The sequence below is a fragment of the Fukomys damarensis genome, unplaced genomic scaffold, assembly GCF_012274545.1.
Source record: "Fukomys damarensis isolate Sample0158 unplaced genomic scaffold, DMR_v1.0_HiC HiC_scaffold_30, whole genome shotgun sequence".
NCBI classification, from domain to species: domain Eukaryota; kingdom Metazoa; phylum Chordata; class Mammalia; order Rodentia; family Bathyergidae; genus Fukomys; species Fukomys damarensis.
The window spans coordinates 49,907,984-49,934,702 of NW_022900942.1; the positions used below are offsets into that span (position 1 = coordinate 49,907,984).

At 34.7% G+C, this 26,719-nt stretch overlaps 1 protein-coding gene and 1 long non-coding RNA gene across 2 annotated transcripts in view; one reads left to right on the forward strand and one right to left on the reverse strand.

Annotated features, from left to right (window-relative positions):
- Ccdc178 (coiled-coil domain containing 178) overlaps nt 1-26,719 on the forward strand; it is a 373,788-nt gene that overhangs the window by 233,052 nt on the left and 114,017 nt on the right. Inside the window, exon 19 of the mRNA XM_033757579.1 lies at nt 21,920-22,069. Coding sequence (XP_033613470.1) covers nt 21,920-22,069 — 150 coding nt within the window. The remainder of the gene's footprint in view (nt 1-21,919; nt 22,070-26,719) is intronic.
- The window catches only part of LOC117283774, a 15,214-nt gene continuing 5,264 nt past the window's right edge, over nt 16,770-26,719 (reverse strand). Inside the window, exons 2-4 of the long non-coding RNA XR_004514813.1 lie at nt 23,856-24,014; nt 21,403-21,686; nt 16,770-16,929 (exon numbers count right to left, since the gene is read on the reverse strand). This is a non-coding gene — a long non-coding RNA (uncharacterized LOC117283774). The remainder of the gene's footprint in view (nt 16,930-21,402; nt 21,687-23,855; nt 24,015-26,719) is intronic.

Genomic DNA, 26,719 nt, shown 5'->3' on the forward strand with positions numbered 1-26,719 from the left:
AGATGATATATTGTTATAAATATATAACATAAATATATTTTTATTTCAGGGGAGATATATATCCACACAATCTCTTATGCAGTCCAGTAGCCTCTCAAAATATAATCTGTGCCAGATGTTTCTGAGGGAGTAAAACATATAATGTACCTAATTTTGAAAAACTACACAATAGGTAAACATTACTTTCTCACCCCAGCTGGTGATCACTTTATGCCCTGAAGCTTGGAGATTTATAACCCTTGTAATTTTATCCTAAACAGAGTAATTGCAGATGCTCTTCCATTGCTATTATTTTAATTAGTGATGAGGACTTTGCCAAGATGTTGAATCTCAGGATAATGAATTTCATCTGGGCAGGATCTAGTAGGTAGTTGTTACCATTTTAAGACAATTAGTATCCTCTGAAATTATATCAATTTCAGAGTTTTATTTATTTGGAATTTCTTACACTAGTTTATTTAAAATTATTTAAGAAATGTCACAACAGTTATGTCATTAAGTCTCTACTAAAATCAGAGTCCAACAAAAGAAATACACACTTTTATAAAGATCAATCATTTTTAACAATTTTCACAAAATAAGTCTACAAAGATATACAGTTTTCTGAAAGTTTTAATGGACAAGAAAACGAAATTATAATGTAACTCAGTGGCATTTCCTATCACATACTTTTTATCTTGATTCAGTATGTGTTTCCATTTGTCATTTAATGTCCAATGAGAAGTTCAATTACTTTAGAGTTGGGTTTTCAGGAATTTTCTATAAGAACTCTTTCATCAATGACTGACTTTTAAAAATGTGAGATAATGAAAAGATGGAAATAAAGTGTTTGTAGATGGGGAGGGGAGGAGGGGGTGAAGGGAGGGCAGGGGTAAGGGGAAAAAATGAGAATCAAGACTTGTCATGTAGAGGTACAAGATCCCAACAATGAATGTAACTGTACTGTATCCCTAAAATGTACCAATAAACTCAATTAAAGCTGAAAAAAAAGACTCACTTTATTTCTTCTGTAAAAGTAAATGTAAAAATACTGTCTGTTTGTTTGTTTGTTTTGTGGTACCGGGGATCGATCTCCGGTCCTTGCGCTTGCGAGGCAGGCCACCAAACTGCTGAGCTAAATCCCCAGCCCAATATTCTTGATTTTTAAGAGTAGAGATTCCAACTATTTGCTATAGTCGAATTAGGGCCAGAAAGTCATTTCATTTTTAGGTGAATTTTAATAAGCAGGGCTTTCCTTTGATTTTCACGCTTTTCCTCTAGAAAATACGGGAAATTTTCCATCATCTTATCCTCGCCATGAGTACTCAAGGTAGAGCATAGAATAATCACCGGAACAAATAGAGTGATAATAATAGGAAGACACTTGGAACCCAAGGGCTGACCACATCCCCCCATTCATAGGATGAACCCGGCATTAAAGCTAACTGGCCAGGAAAGCTAAGGAAGTGAGACTCAGAGCAAAGTGCCCTGCCTCTGTAGCTGCACACTCTCCCACCACTGGCCCCTCACTTTACCTTTCAGGAAATGGTCCATCCCTGGCTTCCACAACCAGGCAGATGTTTAATAAATGAAAAGGGACAGATAGCTGGAAATCAAGCAAGAAAACTAACTTTAAGAAACTACAACTATCTTTACGAGAACATCAAACGTTTGAATATGATTAGTAGGCTTCAATTGGCCATGATCATGAAGTTTCCATGTTGAACTTTGTATCATTTGTTGTTAGGGAACACAGAGGTTGAAAATAAGAATCTGGGGCTGGGAATGTAGCTCAATGGCACCTCGCCTGCCTGGCAAGTGCAAGGTCCTGAGTTCCATTTCCTGTACCAAAAAAGAAAATATGAATTTTAACACACAGTATTACATAACAAAATTAAGCACAGCCTTGGTTATAGTCCATCTTCCTGCAGGGACTGTGAGGCCTTACTTGTGCTATTTGTTGTGAGCTTGTGAAGTGAGATTAATTTTAGTACGTTATATTTAGACTAAAATCATACAAAAATTGTTATATACTTTCTTACAATATAAAAAGTGATAGGCTCATAAACTACCTGAAGTACTAATTTATAATATATACAATGAATTTATGAATGCACAACAGATAACTTTAATTATTTAATATTACAGTTTGGTAAAAATCTCACTGATTTGAAACTATTTCACTAGTAACAAAGCTTGACAATTTACATAATTTTGGGATTAAAAAATAAATAGACAAACCCTGTTTTATTGTTGATGGAAAATAAAGATAGGAGGGGGAGAAGTTCAAGTTCTATGTGGTATAATAACAAAGTGAACGCTAAAATTTTTAAAATTTATTAAAATAAAAAACATTGCCATTTATAACCCTTAGAATAACTCTTCTTTATTGCAAATATACTTATCTCATTATTCTTATCTCATTATACTTATCTCATTATCTCACTTTTTGAAGAAGTTCTGGAAGTCTCCTTTCATTAATGTCTATATTTACAATGTCCTGGTTGCCTGTGTGTCCCGAATCACTTTAAAATGTTTACCTTTCATGGTCATTTTTGACTTTGGGGAATGGCCAGAAATCACCGTGCAAAATCACATGGATGATAACATAGCACATGGATGAAACCATAAGTTTTTACAAGCTTGATTTTCCATTGGATAGCAATGGTCAGCAGCATTTACTGGATTACTGACCATACTTCACAAAGGAGGACTTTCAGGACTCCTTACCAAATGGGCAAGAAGGATATGATAAGTGCATTCAAAGAAAGAGGGGAGTGTTCTGAGGGGGATTAATTGCAATGTCTTTTACTGTAATTGTTTTTATTTAAACATTGTATTTTTTGATCAGCCCTTTTACATTTTATTATTTGATTAAATAGAATTTAATGAACAATGTAATAAAAATTGACCATTTAAACTGTGTATGAATCCTTCTGATAGTTTACATTTCCCCTTCTACTTATCTTTATAAACTTCACATTGGACAGATAGAGTAGATTTTGCTAGTTTTGTGAATGGAGAAGAGACATAACATATAGCTGCACACTAAAGATATCGAGACCTACTATTCTCATGATATTTATGTCCTCATATTAATTGTGCTGAAATTAATGATAATTTTTCTATAATACATGGTAGAAAATAGAATGTGGAAAGGTAATTAATAACATGGAAATTTAGGTTGACAGATGTTTTGCTCAATTTTTAGCCTTAAAAAACTCAGAAAATATAGGTTAGCACATTAACAGCAGTAGAATAAAAGGACCAAATAATAATTTCTATGGATACATAAATATCTTTCATAAAACTAAAATTGCCTTTGAGATAACTTGCAGCAAAGTATAAAAGGAAAAAATACTTGATTTACATAATAAATGATGACTCTAAGTGCAGGCATAACAAAACTCAATTATATTTCTATTTACAAGCCACTGACTCTTAGAAATAAAATCTTAAATACTCTTTGTGATAGAATAATTAAACATTCAAATGCTTTAGCATATATCTAATAAAAGGCATATAATCTTTTCTGTAGAAAGATATAAATGCTTTTAGAGAAAAATAATTTTAAAGTCAATGAAATCATCTAGGCTGATAAGATGGAAATTCAGTATTTTAAATAGGTGACTTCTCCCCAAGTTGATTTGTATCTCTAATACAATCTGAGCTAAAAACTCAAGCAGAAATTTTAGACACTGATGCATTTAATCTAAACTGTATAAGGAAATACAAGGGGCCAAATGTAGCAAAGACAGACAGGAGGAGGGACAAAGTCGCCTTTAGGGACTTATACTTCTGGGTGGCCGGACTTACTGTAAAGCCACAGTATAGGAAAACATGGTATTGGCTGAAAGATGAATGACAGAACAATAAAACTGAATAGAAAGTTCACAAATGAACTTAGAATGTAAGCATGACCTCTCAATTTGTGGGAGGACACCACCAAAATACAGTATAAAAGGACACGCTAGATAAGTTGTGTTGTTGAAAATCAATAAATGCTGCATGAACAATGGAATATATAAATAAAAAATTTTAAAAAGAACCTGGTCTACTTCTCAATGTAGGGAAAAATCAATTCCACCTCTACTGGAGGTGTAAATGTTAGTTATATAATGTTTTTGGAGGAAAATGTGGGAAATAATCTGATCTTTGCTGTACTTTGAAGAAATGCTGTAAACAGGAACAGGTAATAACCATGATACAGCATAGCTATGGAAAATATTCTGAAAACAAAGAACTTTCTTTCCTCAACTGTTAAAAAATAAAAAAGGTGACATGTTATTAGCAGCTTTTTTCCCAATAGCTCACAAACTCATTTGACAACAGAATGCATAAGTTGCAGTTTATTTATAACGTGAATACAATTATGAGAATTAACTGCTGTAATGCAAAAATATGAATGAATATAACCAAATGTATATTGAGCAAAACAAGCCAGACTCAAAAATAATATTTACTATGGGATTATAATTATGAGTTTAAACAACTCTAAAACTGTCGGACTAAAATAATATGAGTTTACAAAATACGGTGGGATTATAATTGGACAAGTTTAAAAGATAGCTTAAAACTTCTGCTTTGGGGAATGTGGTTAATTACTGGCAGGTAATGAAGGAAAGGAGTTTTGTGGGGCCATGGTAATTTTTTTTCGGATTTTTATGTAGGTGGCCATTTTGTAGGTGTATTCTTTCACAAAAATGCATCAGTCCCTGTAACTAAGTGTGTAATGCACACTGAGCCTCCACATAAACAGTTAGAAAATCTCACTGGGCTTAATATAGACTGTAATAAGGTGAAAGCTGATAGGATAGGCATCAGATGCTAATACTTTGTAGCCCTATTTTTATAAAAGGGAATTCGAGTGAATTTTGAATACTCTGGATTTGAAAGAGTACAGTGAAATGCCTTTAAATATTTTATTATTCAGACAGTTAAGAATTTGGGCAACCTTCCTTTTCATATCATTATGATTATCTGATGAGAAACGCAGCAGTTTCTTCATATGTATATCTGCAATACTTGGCTAATAGGCATGAACGTTTATAAAAATCTTTCCCCCTACCATTTCTTAGCCCACTGAAAGCTGGGGTGTACATGAAGTATCCATCTTACTTTAGTGACTACGCTTGCTATGGACAGACAGGCACTGGCCCCAGCAATGCCCCCATCACATTGGCCTGCAGCTGGAAACGTAATGTGCAAAACTGCACTCAAGGAGTTAGAAGGAAGAAGTATGCCCTTGATAATAACACTTATTTATTTTTTGTACTGCGCTTTGGTTTTGATCCTCATAATTTTCCCGTGACAAGTAATATCTTTAGTGGAAGATTTTTGTTTTGTTTGCTTGTTAACTTCTAGATTGAATTTTTATTAATAAACAGAATTTTTGAATCTTTGTATCCCCCCAAAACCATTCTCATGGTGAGCTCCTCAGTTAATCATTTAAAAGGTATTTTTTTGTACTTAACAGCATAGAAAGCTTGTTATATATCTAAGTTTGTATTTAACCCCAATGGAGAAGCATGATACTTTCCAATTGTTCTCACTAATTTAATAATGGACTTCAAATATGTAATTAATAAATCAAATAAATGAATAAACATTTCTAAATCTGTTACAAACAGCAATTTATTTAGGACATCATGGTACAATCTACATCTTGTCAGAGTTGATTTTTCAGTTGTTATTTATGTGGTACCACTCACTCCACATACTATTAGAAAACAAATGTTAAATGCAAAATAAGTATTGATAAATGTGTTGCAAAGTTCTGCAATGTTTGATTTTCTATGATTAAGCTGTCAGTGTCTATGCAATACCTTAACTTTTATGTATCTACGAGCTAACACAAAATCTTTCACCATATTACTGTAATGAATTACCACAAATTTAAAAGATTAAAACAACACAGTTATCTCACAGAAGGTCAGCAGTCCGACAAGGATCTTCACTGGGTTGCAGAGCTGCTCCCTTCCAGAGGTTCAGGGAAACACTGGCTCCTTTGCTTATTCAGGTGATGGGTAGAATTTTGTTTTTTCTGGTTTTTGGAATTAGAACTCTAATTTCTTGTTGGCTATCAGTTAAAAGTCACTTCCAGCTTTTAGAGGCTGCCTCTATTCCTTGGCCTGTAGTTTTTTTCTTCCATCCTCAAAGCCAGTAACAAGAAAGGAAAATAAATCTCAGGTCTGCCTCACATTTTATGTCTCTCTTACATTTTGCTGTCTTTTTATCTGTCTGAATTTCAGCCAGGAAATATTCTCCACTTAGCATGATGTGATTAGGTAGTCCAACCTACATAATGTAAAAATAAATGCAACTTTCACCATGTCTGGAAAGTCAGTCCCCTTTGACCCATTCAGTAGCATATTTACAGATTCCTTTGGGATTAGGGCTCTCACAGTTATCCTTGAAGACAACTAAGGATACACTTCCTGCAGGGCTCACGCTATAGCAGCTGCCTGAAAGAATGGATGGCCTACCTGAGCTGCATACAGCCATAAGTAATGGGACTCAAAATCAAGCTCAAGTTTCTCTTAATTTGGCTGGTTCTAAATTTCAGCACTTGATATGATGTGGACAGATTTAGGGCTATCCTCAGGTTTATAATTATTCAGAAATCAAAGAATGATATATACTGAGGGATATGAGGTATCTCTGGAGTGATAACAATTAATTCCAGAAAGCCTGCTCTTTCTTCATTATTTTTTTTTCTTAGAAAAATTGAGGAAAATTTTTACATGGAATGAAAAGGTCCGTCAATGGCAGAGTTATAGGAGTGCACAATGTTTCTTATTTCGACCTGGAACAAGGAAAGGATGAATTTTGTGAAACTGAGTAGCATTGCACCTCATGCAAGGACAAAGCATGTGTAAAATATATTTTCCATTGCAATATATTATTCCTCTATATTTGGGCCATTGAAATATGCAAGAAGTTTATTATTTCTTTCTTTAAAAAATATTTGGGTAAGATAACTTGCATACTGCCTTCACGTTCTGACTTTTGTCACTTTTTGAAGAGGGTTCATATTCCATCTGCAACTGTGAGAATCCTTTTTAATTTAAAAAAATCAACTATTCTCATTTCATGTGAAATCTCTTACTATTTTTTTGAAATATTAATCTCCTGAGTTTTGAGAGCACAGCTTAGCAAAGTGTATAAAGGCAGCAAAGCAGGTAGTTTAGATTTCTGTTAGTCTTCCAAGGAAAACCTCTGAGTAAACTGGAATACAACACAGAGAGATTATACAGTAAAACGCTCTTGCAAACTAGAATTTAAAGAACTGGAAATCTTATTATTTTTCTCAGTCAAAATGTAAATGGATAAATTCCTATGTTTTTATGTTGTAAACATGAATTGTGAAATGTTTCTCTACAGAATAAATAAAAACTGCATGCACATAAAATGCAACTCATGCTTAATCCTCTGAAAAGTCAACTCATTTAAGAATACTTGGTTGGAATTATTAAAAAATAAAAGTCATTCGTGTTTAAAACATTAACCTCCTCTGCACAGATGCTTCTGTGCTGAGAAAGGACATGAACATTGTGTGGTTTCACTGACCTCTGAACTGGAATGTTGCTGAGAGTTTACAGTTTACTAAGTATAAAGGCAGAAACCAAGACGCAAACAGTTCAAAGAAGTAGCAAAATTAATAAAAAATTATTAACAATGCCAAAACACAGTAAATGTGGTACAGAGAAATACATACTATAATACTAAAATCCTGACGGTCCTATCTAATGCTTGTTTTCTAAGAAAACTCTATAATGCTAATCTTTATACATTGCAATACATACCAGTATATGTACACAGCATTTACTATCAGTTAAGTAAGAATTACATTCTAATAACAAACACTATCATTCAGTTGTCACTTTTAATGGTTTTGCATCCTGTGTCCCTCTTGTGGAGTTTGCAGTTTGCTCAACTTTCCGTCTCTACCTCTCTTTGTATCTGTCAATAATTTAAAAATATCAAGTAACACTTACATATCTGTGTGTACATGAATTTGTTGGTCAGATTTCCAAAACTGTGACAAAATACTTGTGAAAACACTTGTGAAAGATTTATTCTGGTTCATAGTTTCAGCCCATGGTCACTTGGACCTATTGCTCTGGGCTTGAGACAAGGCAGGACAATGTCAAAAAGAATGTGTGGTGGATCCAAGCTGCACACACACACACACACACACACACACACACACACACACACGGGAGAGAGAGGGAGAGAGAGAGAGAGAGAGAGAGAGAGAGAGAGAGAGAGAGAGAGAGAGAGAGCCAAAACCAAAATATACCCTTTACAGGCAAGCTCCCAATGATCTACTTTCTCTGATACAGAAGCTCCACTTCCTAGTTTCCACCATGTTGCAATAGCACCACCAGTTATGGAAGAAACCTTCCACAATTAAGTCTTCAGAGAATGTTCCAAATCCATACTAGTACAGTAACAATAGAATTCTATCTGTCTTATGTTTAGCAGTATTTACTTCTGTAGAATTACTATACTGGTATCCTCATACTTCTCTCCAAGGCTCAAAATGTCATATTGATACATAAGAATAAAATATCTCCAACTTTCCTGGGCCGACCATAGATTTTTAGTCTCATACATTTGTCATCATTGCTGTCCAAATCGGTATCAGGCTAACAAGAAGACAGTGATAGAATGAACTACAAGAATCTCCATCTTTCCGCCTCCTTCCATTGTATTAGCTTTTCATGGAATTTTGTATCTGGAAGAGTAGGTCATTCAATATTTCCCATTTTTAAAAATTTCCCATTTTTAATTCTTCGATGCATTTTTTATTTCCAAAGCATAATATAAGAAGAAAAATGTGAAAAGAATGGAGGGTTCAGGTAAAGTAAGAAAGGAAGGTGGTATCTTCAGGAAGGAAGTATGATGTCAAGAGACCTTAGGCAGTTGAGTATTTCATGCTTGATAATGAGGTGGGAGCAAAAGACAGAAATGAAACTGAAGAAAGATAAAGATGAGTAGAGAAAAGAGAGCATAGGGAGAAGTAACCGTGAATTTGGTAACTAGTTACACTGACTTCTTTATGCCTTTATTTGCTCTGGCCATGGATAGCTGACAGAATAAGTCCTATAGGATTTATTAGTATATAGCTATATTTCCACAGTTGTTTGACATTCTATTTAGTATATTTTAATGTATTTTATTAAGACTCTGAAATGATCTAGAAGATATGATTTCTGTTCACTTGATCATTTTAAGATAAAGCACTGTTATTGCTGACCATATACATTCATACATCCTCAAAGTATTAGTTATTATTTTCTCCACCTTTAATTCTTAAATCATTCTTAATTCTTAATCACTGAGTCTACTCAAACATTGATACTTTTCTGCATGTGTTGAATTCAACAATATTTATCTGGTTTTCATTGTTCCACTCAATGCTCCATTTGAAAGATTGCTTAAGGTCCCTGTAATACTTGTCCACCCATTTCTTCTAGTCACTGTGCAATCTTTCATAATTCGTGAGCCGCATACTTGACTTAACTGTTGTGCAAGTGAAGAAACATCTATAGCTGCCTGCAAAATGGGACTTCAGCTTGTCAAAGTAAACTTCATTCTCCTCTCTCGAAACAGAAGTTGTAGCGTAGAATCATGAACAGGACTCTAGCCTCCCACAATGCCAGACCTAAATGAAGCCCTGTCGACTAAAGAAGGCATGGATGAGGTAGATGAATTTGGGCACTGATGGGCAATGATAATTCCTACAAAGTTATTGGATCCACTTGGGGAATATTTAAAAATGACTCCGAAAAATGGCTATACCACCAAAACTGCTATGCAGATTCAATGTAATCCCGATTGACATTCTAACAGTATACTTTACAGAACTAAAGAAAATTCATTTGGAACAAGAAGAGACCTAGAATAGCAAAAGCAATTCTAGGCAACAAAGACACAACAGGTGGTATCACAATTTCCAACTTGAAACTATACTACAAAGCCACTGTGATAAAAATAGCACAGTACTGACAAATAAACAGACCTGAGGATCAGTGGAATAGATTGGAAGATATAGAAACAACTCCAGAAGTACTCAGCTACCTTCTCTTTTACAAAGAAGCCAACCACCCTCAGTGGAGGAAGGATACTTCAATAGATTGTGTTGGAAAAACTGGATTTCAACCTGCCAAAGATTAAAACTGGACCCCTACCTCCATGCACTAAACTAAAATCCAAATGGATTAAAGATCTAAATATTAAAATTGAAACACTAAATTTGCTAGAAGATAAGTTAGGTAGAACTCTCAAAGGCACTGGGATAGGAAAAGACTTTATGAACAAATCCTTAGTAGCACAGGAACTGGCATAAAGAAACAACTGGGATCTGATCTTATTAAAAAGCTTCTGCACTGCAAGAAAAAACACCAACAGAGATAAGAGACAACCTACAGTGTGAGGAAAAATATTACCAGGTGTTCCTCAGACTGTGGGACTACTGTCTAGAATATGTAAAGAACTCAAAAAAATCAGACCACTCCCAAATATAAAGACACCATTCAAAAATGGGCATCTGAAATGAAACGACATTTCTCAGAAAAAGAAGTAAAAGCAGGAAATAAATATATGAAAAAATGTTCCACATCACTTGTCATTTGAAAGATGCAGAAGAAAACAGCACTGAGATTGCAGCTTACCCCAGAAAGAATGGCTGCTGTCAAGAAACAACCAATAACAAATGCTGACATGGTTTGGGGGAGAGAGAAACCCTTCTCATTGTTGGTTGGAAAGCAGACTGGTGCACCCACTGTGGAAATCAATATGGAGTTATCTCAAAGAATAGGATTAGAGGTTCCATTTGACCCACCTATCCCTATGCTGGGTATCTTTCCAAAACGGGAGAGAGAAACTCTTCTTCTCATTGTTGGTTGGAAAGCAGACTGGTGCACCCACTGTGGAAATCAATATGGAGTTACCTCAAAGAATAGGATTAGAGGTTCCATTTGACCCACCTATCCCTATGCTGGGTATCTTTCCAAAAGAATTAAAAGAATCATTCCACAATGATATATGCACACCCATGTTTATAGCAGCATAGTTTTAATAGTTAAAATTTGGAAACAGCCCAATTGCCCATCAATTGGAGACTAGATAAATAAAACGTGGTTTTTCTATAAAATGGAATACTGCTCAGCCATAAAGAATGAGAAAGTAGAATCATTTATAGGAAAATTGATGCACATTGAGGCCATATTATTAAGTGAAATAAATAGGACACATGTGTGCAAACAAAAAATAGTTTTTCTCATATAAAATCTAAAAGTGTAAATAAGATTCAAATTGTATATTTGATAATATGAAATAGGAAGAAAAGGGCAAAGGGTGTAGGAGAAGTGGGAATAGTAAGGAAAAGCAAATAAAGGAAGAGGAAAAAATATGAGAAAAGCAAAAAATGGAAACAAAGTCTTTGTAAATAAGGAAGGGTGGAAGGGGTGAAGGGAGGGCAGGGGAATGGGGAAAAATGAGAACCAAGATCTGTCATGTAAAGGTACAAGATCCCAATGATGAATGTAACTGTGCTGTATACTTAAAAAGTACCAATAAAGTCAATGAAAAAAATTATTCAGATATCTCAGCATTTTTAATGAGACATTTTAGAGTTACTATTGATTGGCTATTTCTCCTTAGTACTGGGCCCTCCTAGGGAAAACAAAATGAAATGCTTTCTAGCATCCACCCTTTATATATAGGCATAACTACAACCCAAACAGATCTTGAGTGAGAAGTGTAAATCAGACTTTGTTGAGCATCATACCAATATATTCATTAGGGGTCTGGATCTATAGTATATGTTTTATGCTTTGCAGTCTACTCAGTCTCTATTACAGTCATGTATCTCTGCAACTTTACAACGAGAGAAGCAATGCATTATATGTAAATGAATGTGTGTGATGGAAAATAAAATTTATTTGTAAAGGCAAAAAGTGATTTAAGATTGGCTGCAAACCCATAGTTTGCTGGTCTCTGGTCTAATAAACATGTAACTTTTTTGTACACTGTGATTAAGTTAATTTGGAGAGTAGACACATGCCAAGAGGAATATCCAGAAAATATCCTTGGACATTTTAAATTCTATTTATTCTTGAGATACGTTGCAAGGTTTGGACAGTGCCCCATGGTGAGCATCAGTATTTACGTTCATAGAGGGGCATATGATCTGCTCTTTCCCAATAATGGGTATCTAATGGTGTGTAGTGAAAAAGAAAAGGAATTCATAATAATTCCACCCCCATAAAGATGTTTTATTACTCTGGAAACTATTTACAGGTACTTCTCATATTTGGCAGCTATGTGAAAGTAGGTCTCATGTTTTCTGAGCTGTACTGCCAAAGATATGCTACTGAGACATAGTTAACTTCAAAAGAGTCTTTTCCCACTGAGTATCCGGTTAATTTTGAAAGACTGATAAGACTGTATCAGGGTATTCAGAAGTGAGAACATTCACATCCATTACTGTAAAATGTCTGAAAATAGGAATTAATGAATACAGACCCAGAAAGGGTGTTAGCCTGAATCAGACGGGTCCCTAACCTTGACTTGTGCTTTTCGTGGACTGGAATCTGGACAAAAAACTGACTTCTTTGGCCTCCATTTCTCATTGTTAACGCAGGACTTTTTAAACATTCCAATTTCTGAAGAACTTGCACCAAATATTTGTTAATGCTAACTGTAGGGATAAAAATAACAATGATTGTGAAGAGTGGTTTCAATTTTCTTCTTCATGTACCTGTTTGTAACCTTGGATATAATAAAACCAGCATGTATTATTTTGTGGTTGAGATTTTGTATACACTAAAATCAGTATACACTAGTTCATAACATGATTTTTTAAAATATTTAAATTCAGTGTAATATGAATAAAATGGAATATAGCTTTCTATTAAAATTAAGCATTTCCTATAAGCAAATGGTATGATCAGGTTAACTGAGCACATCTATGATATGTTTCAAAATATCACATATTGTAATTTTTCAAAAGTATTCTCATCTTACGCCATTAATATATGTCCTAGAAACTCTTAGGTCACTTTTTCTCTCATTTGCAATGAACTTTCAGGGTACTTTTCCTACAGTTTCTGCATTTATGTAATACATTATTACTTTATGATAAAGTCACTTGATAATCCCTTAACTCTTTTTGCTGATGACCTTTTAAAGCTGTATAATTAGAATAAGTTGTGGTTATTGTATTGGAGTCTGGATCCCATGGGCCAACAAGGCAGCGCATTAATTCTCTGCATCACCCACTCGATATGCTGTGCCATCAGCACAAGGATATTATTCTTTGTAATTACATAAAGAAAGGGTCTATTTAGTGTTAACTGACCTTTCTGTGACTGATCAGCCTTTTCCACCAGTGAAGTAGAAATGTATATCATTAAAATGTGAGTAAATAGGAAACCTTTCTAAATCCTAAAGCTACTCAAATCAGGAGTTGTGCAAGAGGAAGAAGTCATTGTTTAGCTTGTTACATGATCTCGTGAAGAGTAGTACATTTAAAAATACATTTAAAAGTACTGACAAATTAAAATACAATTAAAACAGGGTAATGCATAGAAATATTTAACAAGAAGATAATATAGATGTATGTTTCTGTTTAACAATTTTAAATGTGTTTGGAAGAAAACATTATTAAACCCAAGCATATAATCAGAATTAAAATGTTAAAGCTTATTTAATAAGTAAAAATAAATTTAGAAAAATCATTACTGTGATTATCAGATACTAAGGGAACATTAGGGATAATTCTAAGGCATAATATGCTATCTGTACTGTATCCATTTAAATAATATACCTTAACTTGGAAAAATTCATTGAGAATATAGCTTAGGTAACAGTAGTTTATACTCTGTCATTACATAATTCGTTTCTGAAATCAGCTATACTAAAATCTTTGAAGTGACATAATTATAAAGTAAAACTGGACCTGATAGTAGATTATAGTAATTTAGTAGCTATTATGTGGAGACTTTAGGAAAGGAACTAATATCTATCATTCAGTAATTTTATGAAGAATGTTACAGTCAACCTGGAGGTAAACGTTCTATTTTTTTAGCCCACACACTAATCAGAGGTTTCTGAAATATTTCCCAAGCACCTGCATTTCTGACCCAAATTTTCTCTGTGGGATACAAATCCCTGTTCATGAAATATCTTCAGACGTCCGTTCAAAACTTGGCTTCCTGAAATTCTGCTGATCACTGTCATTGGAATTCTGTGGGAAAGAAGCACCCTCAGTATCTGGTTGTATCCTCTGTCTTCCTTCATGTATAGTATATATTTTGCTGTAATTAGCTTTGTGGACGCCCCAATTCTTTTATCTGACTGCAAGCTCCTTCTGTCAGGAAACTGTGTTCATGTGATATCAATAACCTGTGATCAATTGTGCAAAATGCAAAAAAGACAAAAAATAAGGAAGAATCAGGGTTAATACAAAGTGTTCATAAATTCCCAAAGAATCTCTTCTGAGATTACTGTGCAAAATGCAAAAAAGACAAAAAATAATAAGGAAGAATCAGGGTTAATACAAAGTGTTCATAAATTCCCAAAGAATCTCTTCTGAGATTTAAGAGGCAATTCTATAATGTCTACTAGTAAATTTTATGAATAAATCAAAGCAGTAGCTAAATCTGTAACCCAGTCACATGGTTGAGCAAGAAGCCCTGTGCATATTTGTATACATGTGTGAGTGCTGGAGCAGGGCAAACGAAGTACTCCTTTGCACCCTGGTAAAGACAGGTCTGCCTGGTCATGTGGCACGGAACGGGCTTTCATCAAGTAGTGTCATAAAGGTGCTATTTGGCTTCTACAGTGTCCCCTAAAATGCTATGTGTGTGTCATTTGCCCAATAACAATTTTTGAATAAATGAGTGAGTGGAGAGAGCGTTTTTTCAAATACAATAATATGCAGAGTCTGAAGCATGTAACAACCTTGATGCAGAGGACTGATTTGTTCACTTACAAATCAAGAATGTTCTTTTAAGACTAATTATTGGAGAACTCAAGTTGGACAAGAGACTGGTTTCCATGGCAGCACAGACAAGGAAGTGGTCTTGGGAGAGTTAAAACAGTTATTTGTTCCTCCGAGGCTTTAGGATATTGACACATATCATTCTTACAGACTTGCTTCTCTGGAACACTGGGGAGAACTCTCAGCTTTCTATAGTAATTGGCATATAGATTTTAGGGCAACAGAAATATTAATGCCTGTATGTACCCAGTAGGTAACACAGTTGATACAGTGTGTATTGTTTTCACGTCTGTTGCATTATTGGTGAATTGGCATGTATTTTGGGCATTTTGTGTTCCTCTTGCCAGCCTACGAATCGAAGGGGAGGCTTTTGAAAGAGCATTCACAAGAAGACTTAGAGCCCCTTGTTTCTACCTCCTGCATGTTCTCTGAATCGGTCTTAGTACCAAGATTTGCTTTAATGACATCAAAACGTCATTGAGTGCAAGACTACTGATGTAATGGCAAGGCTGGCAGAGATGTGTCAAAGTTGGACACAACAACCAAGGGGATTCAAAGATATGGGATCAATAGTGTAATGCAGTATTAGTGTACGGGATCACACACTGCTGAAAACTTGGTGCTGGGAAGTGAGTGTTAGTTACAGCACGATGCATCTGTAGGATACTTAGTGCTTGAGCACCTTTTATTGTTTGCGGTATTGCAAACTATTGCAGTAGCAGAGCATACAATATGATTGATAAAAGCCGAATTCACAAGTCAGGCAACAGTCAACAAGTGGTCAAATAATTTTATAACCCTAAAGGGGCCAAGAAAACATTTTTCTTGACTAAATCCTCCAGATTTGCTCAACGTACACTGCCTATGTGGCAGAGAAGCCTTAATCCCTGCCAAATAAGATGACTATTCCTAAGATTTGAGTCATGTATCACTCCTTCTATGAAGACTTTCCTGCCCCTGTTCCCCTACAGTACCTTGAATAACTTGTTGACACTTAAGCCTCTTCCCACTCTAGCCTGTAATCCCCGGAAAGAACATGGTAGCTTTACCTTTTTAATCCCTGGGCTGGCCACTGAATTAGACCCATAGAGGAAGCTAAGAGTTTGCTAAATAAATGCTTCATTGAATAAATAATGAATGACAAGCTAGATGGGAGGATGCTCTGGAGTACAATCGATCAATAAATAGCAGTAATACAATTTTTGTTTTCTAGTGGCTCTGGCAGGAAGTCAATTCTTTCCAGCCACGGGACTAAAGTGTGTGTGGTGCAATCTATGCTACAGAAATGCAGTAATGGCACAAAGAACCCCAGTGAAATGCAAGAAAGCAAGGAACCATCTGCAGGATACTATTATTAACCAAAAATCAGAACATGATGGACAGATCATCAGAAAAGATCAGCAGAAATAGCAGCAGATAATTGCATTAGACAGAAGAGTTAGGATTAGAACTGAGTCAGAAGATGACAACTCTTTTACAATATGTCATTGAAAGAAGGACCTGGCTCTTCAGCTTGGCGAACTGGATCTGAATGCCAATAATAAGAGTAACTCAGGGCTTAGATGACACATTACTCTGTTTGGTCATAGACGCCATGATGATTTTATTAGTAGTGAAGTATTTGACGGCTGCTTGGAGTTTCTATCCGTATGTGCACAGTGCAAATATTTTAGTCACAAAATTTCTCTAGGATGTTTAAATCAAGACTTTTTTGTTATATCTCCTTTGACATTAGAAATTTTTAAAAATAGTTCAAGTGGATTTAGATTGTTCCCGAAGTAATGTTCCAGATAGACAGACTCCGCTGGCTTCTTTAGCATCTTTACTCTGCTGCATTCAACCTCTGTCCAGAGTTCTGCAGGCCTCAGTTTACTTCTGTGAACTTGATCTTGCCAGAGAATACATCAGGCCTGTGAAATCATGCGATGTGACATCAGCTAGACCAAAAGACAAAAGAGACAGATTATGTTATGTTCAACTTGCCCATACTGACTTACAGTAAAGAGGATCTTCCAGGGGTCCAAGTTCTAATCTCTCTTATCAGCTCATTTTTCTATGCCAACATGTGAGGTGTTAGCAAGATTAAAATAAGAGAGTTTCTTGTTGTCTCAATAAGGGAATTCAGTTATCTAATTTAATTGGTGTCTTTAGGTTTTTATGAATGCAGCACTTCGTAGTGTTAAGAATACTGGCTATGTCTATAAAGGAATGTATCATGTAGTTAGGAGTGTGGGATCTGGTGCTATTCTTCCTTGGATGCAAAATCCTACTCTTCCACTTAATAGCTGTGCAACTTGCACATGATGCCTGTGTTTCACTTGTTAGGGTTATATAGTAAATATATCAAAATTTCATTGTGAAAAATAGCTATCTGTGATATTCATGATACTGTCAGAAATTTGACATGACACAGTGGGGATAGATTATCTCTATGTCACATTTTCTGGGTCATCAAATGGACCACTTGGAGGCTGGGGTCTGGATTTCTCTTCAGATAATTCATTCACCCCCAGTTGGGCTGTTGGCTGAGACTTGTGCTGGAATAGGGCTGTTTACTGGATCACTTACCTTTGGCCTCTTCATTTGGTTTAGATTCTTTATAATATGGTGGTGGATTCAAGGGTGAACGTACCCCAAAAGAGGGCCAGGCAGAACTGTATGTTTTCTGACAACAACTCTGCTAAGTCACAGCATCATTTCTAACATATTAGGCTGGAGAAGCCACAAGTGTACCACACTTTCAGGGAAGGGAACACAGACTCCACCTTTTGATAGGAAGTTGGCGAGGTTTTAGAAAAATATGTGGGACTGAAAATATTCCTATGACTATGTTAGGAAAATACAGTTTGCTTCGTCTGACTTCTCATTAGTTTGGCTTACAGAATGAGGATAGTAACTTAGTATGTCAGAAATTGCTAAGAGGATAAATTCAATAAATATTGTCTTTATGATTTCTGGTTATGGTAACCAATCCCTAATGTCAGCTGCTAGTCTTTTTCTAATTCTAATTATTACTTTTCTATTATCTTTTTATATGATTCTTCTAGTTAGGATAAAGAGTGTTCTTTCTGGTTAAGGTGGCTCTGTCAGTCTCAGTTCTTATCTCTTATGAGTGAAATTCATGAGCAAACATTCAAATTCAGCCTTATTTGTAAGTTCCTGGCTATATACCACAAGATAAAACATAAAATATGCTTTAGGCTTTTATCTGAAAAGAACTTAGTTCTCTGATTGGAACTCTCTATTCCCTTCTTAACCAGTAGGATGGGGGGGAAAGGAAAGAGCAAGAAACATAATCTGAAAATGGAAAAAGTGCAGGAGACATTCAAAGTGGCCACTATAGCTTAAAGAATAAGAAAGTTCAGGTGAAGAAAATACTAGGGAACTACTAGTTGGATATCTTATAGTCTCAACCTGCCTTCTTTTTTCTCAAAATTTTTACTGAGGAAAAAAAAGAAGCTAACTTTAACAGTGCTTCCTCAACAGTTTTGGCACCATAGGTTCAGTAGCCAGTCCCCCAAAATTCTATGTATGGGTTCAAATGGTTCACATATCTTGTGAAAATCTATGGTTTACTACAGGTGAAGAACGCTTACTAAGCCTGGATAATGTGATATAGCCGTAGAATATTTTTTTGTATGACCTTGTGGTATGAATTCTCTACACATAGCTAAGATTTTCACTTCTCAAGTGATACAGTATCAAACAATATAAATGATGTCCTTAACTAGATGTTGGCAAATTAAATGAGCATTCTAACTTGCAGAATGTGTTTCCTAACCAGTAATATGTGAATCCATGAATGCATTCTTTTCCTAAAAACCTGTGCAACAGCTTGCATAAGCTCTGCTCTGTTCAGTATATCCTAGGGATGGTTTTGCCACTCATGGAAATTTACAAACTAGCTTTTGTTCCACCTCTTATAAATATCACTTTTAGCTACTAATAAAATATTGTGATAAGAAGTGGTCATATCTCCTAAACCTCAAGTATTGACAAACAATTTGAGATAAAAGGAAAGAAACATCATCTACTGAAACATTATCCTTACTAAATTCTAAATGGTAAACTGTTAGCAGACATTAACCATGTCTCTTCTCCTTACAAAGATGTCTTCCCAATGTTTTAACATTTCAATCATGATTAATAATGAGAATTAAATAAATAGCAATAAATTTAACTTTAGGACAGTTTTATACACTTTAGAAATTTTAAATAAATTTAATAGTCTTGAAAAACAAAAGTACAGAAGATGTCAGACTCTGCATTTTAATGAATTTTTGTGATTTTACTAAAAATATTTCCTGCAGGACTACAAACTCAGACATACCATCAAATCTCAGTTTTTTAGAAAATTCTTACTAAAAATGTTTAATAAACAACTTAATGAGCAAATGAATAAATAAAGAATAGATAGAATAATATTGTAAGTGAACTCAGGATGTAATTATTTTAACCTAAAGCAATTGGAATCAATTTCTTCATTAATATACTTAGCTCAAAAAGCACATATTTCAAGTTCACAGTTTAACTTGAAAATTTTTACTAAGACTCAGTTAGATTTAAGTTGAAAAGCTTGAAATCAGCTTGTCTTACTAGTTTATAATTACCTCTAAGTTATACCTCTAACTTTCATTTTTGTGCCCATATTAAACACCCTTCTTTTATGAGCTGTTTAACTTTCAGTAGTGGTAGTATTATTTCCTCTAGACATATTTCCACCAATAATTATCACTTCCCCTTTGTCTAATTTCCATATTATTATGCTATTGGTTAAAATTAAAAAGAGTCAGAGTTGTGAGGTGGAACTGCTGCAAAACGTAAAAACCACTTTCAGTGTCTGTAGAATACTATTATTTAAATTTTTTAAAACTTAAATTTTATTGCCTATCTGAAGGTCACTGACTTTCAGGAATAGGTAGTGTATTGGTAGATCTCCCATATGTTCTTTACTAGGGAAATCATATAAAATGTTATGACTAAAGTAACAATGTTTTGAAGATTCATTGGCATAATTCCACAACTCAATTTCTTGATATCTACTCTAATTAGAGCATATAAAGTGATAAGAATTAGTATCATCCAGAAATTATAAGATGTATGCATTTAGAAATAGAACTGTACATGGCACAGTGAAGAAAGCATAAATTAAATACTTTTCCCATTATGTTCCATTAAGTAGGTTTGATGAAAATCTTACAAGTTTTTTAGCACTCTTCTCAAATTAAATATTTGTAGTAGCCATTTAGGACTTGAAAGAAATGTAACTGAAAAACAGGATATGAGGTATGCTTATGTTAAATTAAAAAAAAAATAGCTCGAAGTGGTTCCTACTCCTGGCTCCAGTAAAACATGTATCTATGTTTCCAATCAGTTACTTGACAACTGGCTCTTACTATTAGTATTAAGGTAGCAAAAGTTATTACGATCATCTTTAAAAGGCTAATTCCACTGAAGGAAAATATTTATGGATTTTTTTTTTTTTGTCTTTCTAATATGACCGGCAAACACAAGGTCCTAAGTTCAATTCCCGGTAAAAAAAGAAAAAAATTATGTGATTTTTTGGCAAGTTTACTTGATATAAGTTTCTAAAGTGTTAAATTATTGTGGCAGAATTAGGACATATAAATGGCATATTCAATGGCTCTCAGTTCATTATTTTGGCTTTTTGAAGAATATCTGTGACACAGTATTAATCATTGGGGATCAATACAGATGCAGGCTTTTATGAGAAATATGTTTGCTGAACTAAATGAATCTTCAAGGGTGTAAATACACTTTCCCTACTGTACAGGAAATTTTCTGCTGAATTACATTTTCTCTATGCACATTCTCATAACACATATATTTTTAGACAACATACTAAAGGTTTATTGTGATGGCAGTTTTTACCAAGAAACACTTTTAATTACCTCATAGTGGTTATTTTGCATCTAGGAATTTAATCATAATTCATCACCATAATTAATCTACATTTACGGATTTTAAGAAATTTTTACTACTGTAAATAGCACTATAATGAATAAGTTTTTTTTAGCGTAAAATGTATTCCCCTAAGAGGAAAGTGGGAATCGTCTATTGAGAATTAACAGGTTTGAAATTAAAGACAAATCAGCAAGATTAACAGGTTTGAAAATATTTAAGGTTATGGATAAATTTCATAGCTTTGAAGTGGCCATAGAAAGTTTTCTGTGCAAAAAATTAAAAAAAAATCATTAAACCAAATTTATGTACCTAATTTAAAGTTACCAGTAGCCCCTATGCCCACAGGTAAGGATGCAAAGTCATTTTCTACAGGGTTTGTATTAGATTTAATGTATATTTATTTAGTCACAGGAGTTTGTTACAAAGTTCTCAGCTGCTCACAGAAGGAGATTTGAGCTTTAATATAGAAAAAAATATAAGAATACCAAATAATGGCTTTGGGTGTTTCCGAATGTTAAATTCTCTGCTCTGTCTTCCATTCTTTCCTCCTGCTTCAAATGTGTTCCATGAATGCCAGCATTCTGAGCCTCTTAGGAACCAAATTCTAAGCACAAATGTGTCTTCTCCCTGTTTGAAATCAGGGCTAGCAGAAAGGAAGAGAGTGGGAAACCACCCATAAAGGACCACTGGGGAGCTGCACGGAGGCCCCCAAGACTGGTTCCTTCAAAGGCAAGACAGAGGGAGGTGTGGGAAAAGGAAATGGAAAGACCTGTAGCGAAAAGCAGAAAAACATAAATCACATGCATCACTGTAAAAGGCAAAAAAAAAAAAAAAAAAAAAAAAAAAAAAAATCCAAGGAAGGTACTGGTGTTCAAGGAAATATTTTCTGGGTGTTTTTTTTTTCTTTTTTTTTTACATTATATATTGGAACACTTTTAGATAATATATGAAAAAGTCAATCAAATTTAAATATTTCAACATATATATATATTTATTCTCTAGGAATTGCTAGACAACTTGTTGGAGGAAAATCTACGTTTAGCTCAAGAGTACCAGAAGATGCAGACTATTTTCTTAATAGAAAAGGATAATTTCTTCAATGCATATGCTAAACAGCTATCACTTGATGCTTCAGTTAGAGATCAGAAACAGGTATTGGCTTTTCTAATTATTTTATAAATAGGAATTACTGGACTTGTGTACTATATAACATAAAAAGTAGCCAATCTGGGACTCCTCACTATGATGATGTCCCTTATGCAACAAATAATTGCATGTTTTCTTTCTTTGTTGTATATTTATATAAATTTTTCTGTTGCTAAAGATCAAACCCAGGGCCTCACCTATGCCAAGCAAGTACTGTATCACTTGATTTATAACAATTTTTTAAAGTTTAATTTTGAAAATATATTTGAGAAATGAAAATTTTAGTTTCAAGTTCACTATTTTATATTAGTTTGTTTTTAATTACCTTGGCCAAAAATTTCCAATTTGTTAGTTTTTCAGACTTAAGATTTCAAATTTCAACTCTACATGTAGGTGACCTCCCACAAAGGGCCTCTAAATTTTCCCTTTGATATATGTGTTCCAAATTTTGGGAGGTTAGTTTCTTATTTGAGAATGTCATTTTCTCAAGATAAAGATTAATTAGAAACTTGGAAAAGTAGATGACTCTTTCTGGTTACCAGAAGTTGCTTGGAATTCCAAATATGGTTTGTAAAAATCTTCTTTGATGGTAAAAGTAAAAAAAGTATATCACATGATGAGCCATGAGTGATAAAGGAAGAAAAGGTTGCAGTTATTAAAATGCTAAGATATAGCCACTTCTTCTGTATTCTTCAGACAATTAATGAAAAGATAAAATTATTTTCATTCACATCTTTGTCCAAAAAAAATTGAAATTAAAAAAATAGAGGCATGCTTATTTTTTAACCATTCATCTAGTCACAACAAACAGTGTACTGCTAATGGATCATGGCTTCTATTGTTATTGCTTATAGTGTTGCGCTGTATATGAATTGCGGTTTAGACCCCACTTCCGCATTTACCTTTCACAGTTTTGGAACATGGAGAAGGCAACAGGCAGGGAATTGAGTGCAAGCTTGATCAATCCCTAGCTCATTTGCATTTCCAAACTCAGTTTTCTCACCCATGAACTAAGATTTGCCTCGCAAGGTAATTAGTCAAGAGTAAAAAAGAAACTCCTGTTTGAAGTTACTTGGGAAGTAAAGGGACAGTAAGCATTTAAGGGAAGTAAAGTACTACATTCATTGCAGTGTTACTTATCAACTCCCTATGTTCTTCACCCGTCAACTTGGATGAAAATTAAAGCTTCCAAATATAGTATACTTGGAAAGAGAACATTTCTTTTTTTAAATTTGTATTGAAATAATTGAAGATGAAAGCAGATCAAGAAATAAGTGTGTTTGGGAAAGAAGTGAAAACACAGCCATCTGCCCAAATCTTGCTATCTTTGCTGCATAGGATTGAACAAAGTGTGTTTCCCACTTATGGATAATTTTTCATTCGTTTTATTCATCTGAAATCTTTTCTGCAGGTAAACATGTTCTATGTGTGGCTGATAATCAGGAAAGAAAATAATCAATTGTCATACTGAAGTTCTTTTGCTCATCAAGGGAAAAAGAGTGTGGACACGTGTTATAGTTTATAAAGAACTGTTTGGGGCAAATGATGAATGCATTAGATATTTGCATACAGAGGGGAACATCATGAGTGTTTTTTAAGAGAACCTCTGAGTTTAGAAGGAATTAATGAAATTGTGTTTCCATAGTAAGAACAAAATCATCTTGATGTCATTTTTTGAATTAAAGCAAAACAACGTACGTTATATGGGATCGAGGCCCACAGATGACCATGGAGAATGCTAAGAAGTTGGGTTTATGTTTGTGATCCTTCACACGAATTACTTTTAGCACACCTGTTTCAGGGAAACTTTCCAAGATTTATTTGTACTTCCAGCCATTTCTCATTGCCATCCTTCAGCGATGGAGGTCATTAAGTGCAGGCTGCCCTTGTCAGTGTCATGTAGGATCAATTTGCTGCAGTGGACAGAGAGGCCTTATTGCTGCTGTTAAATCTGTCAGTGAGAAATCGTATGTCATTAGCGTCTAATGCACTGCTTACAGGATGGAATTTGGCCATCAAAAAATGAGAAAACCCTTTCATATTTTAGTCCATTTCCTTGATATTGCAGCGTTTTCCATGTATTTAGGTTTTGGTCTTCTGCCAATTTAGTCCTAAATACACAAAGCACTATTCAATCTCGGATTCCCTAGATGAAATCATATAAAATGTATCTCACTCTTAGGAACTTTGTATCATTTTCCTCTTTTAGACTAATTTCATTGTTTCTGAATCTGAATTTATTTGCATGGTAAATAATTAATTTTTCATTATTTTACTTCTTAGGGAATATTATTCTCTCTACATAAATTACACATTTTTATACTGTGTATTTTTAGGCCAAGAGTATCAAAGAAAGCAGGATGCAAAGGGAAACAAATAAAGAAGGGGGAGGAAGGGAAGAAAGCAGAATGGAGATGAAAAAGGCATTAAGATATGTTACATGCATGCACCAACTTCTCAAAGGGAATGTAAACATTATGTACTATGTATGTATAGTAATAGACTCAAATAAAAAATTATAAAAAAGAAACATACAAATAAAAATAGTATTATTGTCACTGAGAGTAATACTATAACATTCTAATGTTTGAATAATCTATATTTAAAACTGTTGTAAGAAGGGGAATTATTTTTAATTTGTTTTTTTAATCCTCCATATGCCTTTACAGGTTTTTAAAGCTTGTAAAAGCCACATAAATTATACAAGAAATATCTAGTATCCAACTGAAGCAGAGTCTTTGATTAATCATTTTTGTGTCGTTATTCATTGGAGCCAAATGTTTCAATACATTTTCAGGTGAAAGGACTATCTGTTTAATTAGATGAGCTTTGACTTCCATAGGGATTACATCTAGGTTCGGTAACTATAGATTATAAAACTTACAACCTAGAAACATCCTTAGAACTTCACAGGTGAAGAACCTTGGAAGGCAGAGTGCCTCAGTGATATTCCCTCCAATAGTCTGTAGATGAGCATATGCTGTAACTTTTGGAGGCACGAGTGGACCAGTAGCTGAGATGTGATAAGAATAACAGCCATGGATATGCTTAGATGGGAGAACTGTCTTTAAATGAAGCCAGCTTGTGAAGGAATCACATAGGGACAGGAGTGGTAGCTTTGGTCCACAGCAGAGGGTGCTGGAGGTCTCCAGGGACACTTCTGATCTTCATGGAATGCAAATACTATTCCTTCATCAATTCATTAAGGTATTCAAAATAAATTGTTGCCTACCCATCATACTGACAAAGATTCAGCAGGAGGCACAGGAGCAGGCCACCTCATCTCTGTTTCCACGCTGAAGGCTGTGATGGCAAGCCCAGGAGATTCTTTGCTAGAATAAGGCATGAGCTTGGCGCTCTTCATCCCACCCCACCCAGGGAAGAAGAGTTGCACTATTTAATCTACAGGCCTGATCTTTTGGGGTGAAATTTTCATCTCACATTCCCCAAGACTTGTGTCATCTATAGATTGCATTAGTTTTCTCCTCCTGCCCCCACCAATTTTCAGTTTCCTCTAGTACTTTTGATTGATTTGGTAAGCAGTCAGAGTCAATTCTAGCAATAAACAAAATTATTTTCCTAGAGAAACGTGAAAGCTGTTTTACTTCTCATTTTTATAAGTTATTTCCTATTGCTTGTTACCTTGCATATATTAAAATTGTGCTTTGGGTGGTGACTTCTGTGTGTTTGTTCAGTACACACAAAAATTAATTCCTTTCCCAGGGAAATCATAAAAGTTTTCAATAGTTTTGCCTAAAACTGCTATTTGAAGATCTCATTATTGTTTCTGCCTCTATTTCTTAGAATGTGCTTATACACACAGGTGCGCACGCACACACACACATACACACACTCAATCTTTTGGCCTGTTTCTTAGAACACACAACATCCATATACATTCACATATACATTTATTCTAGAGTAGTTAGTACTCCTCATGCCCTAAGATGCTTCCGTTAAGGTTCTGTTGTCCTTTTGCTATGCAGCTCTCCTCAAAAGAGAGCTCTAAGAAGCTTTTGTGATTAGTGAAACAGGAGCAGTAGGGTTGAACGTCTACTGTTTTAGTGCAAAGGCATCTTCCATTGTCCAGACTTTATTCAGGAAACACTGACAACCTGAAGTTTATTTTTGGCTAATACTTTCAGGAAGTAAACGCAGCTTACATCAAACCAATTGCTTGGGGCCTTGCCAGCTTGCAGTGAATCGCAGATTTATGTATCTTTTATGCAACTTTGAAAGTATGTTCTTCTTGTAGAATTGCATAGCAATTAGCAAAGTTTTGATGTTAGAAAGACCTTAAAATTGGTTTATAGAGGTGACGATGATAGATCCATGGTATATCAAACACATTCACGGCATTTTTTTTTTCATACATAAATTTCTTATATATCTCATGGCTCTCTGTAGCAGGCCATTTTATCTTCAAGGAGATATGGGATATCTGGAAATATTGAAGGGATTTTTGGATTGCTCCTGGCAACTAGAGAGCAGACACCAAGGACGTTCATACCCTAAAATGTGCAGAATATTGCATTCCTCACCTGCCTACGTACACCCGAAATTCTCCACCAAAAACATCAGGGAGAGTTCAGGTTATCATAGCCCAACACACACACAAACACAGATTATTTTCATGCTATATATATATATATATAT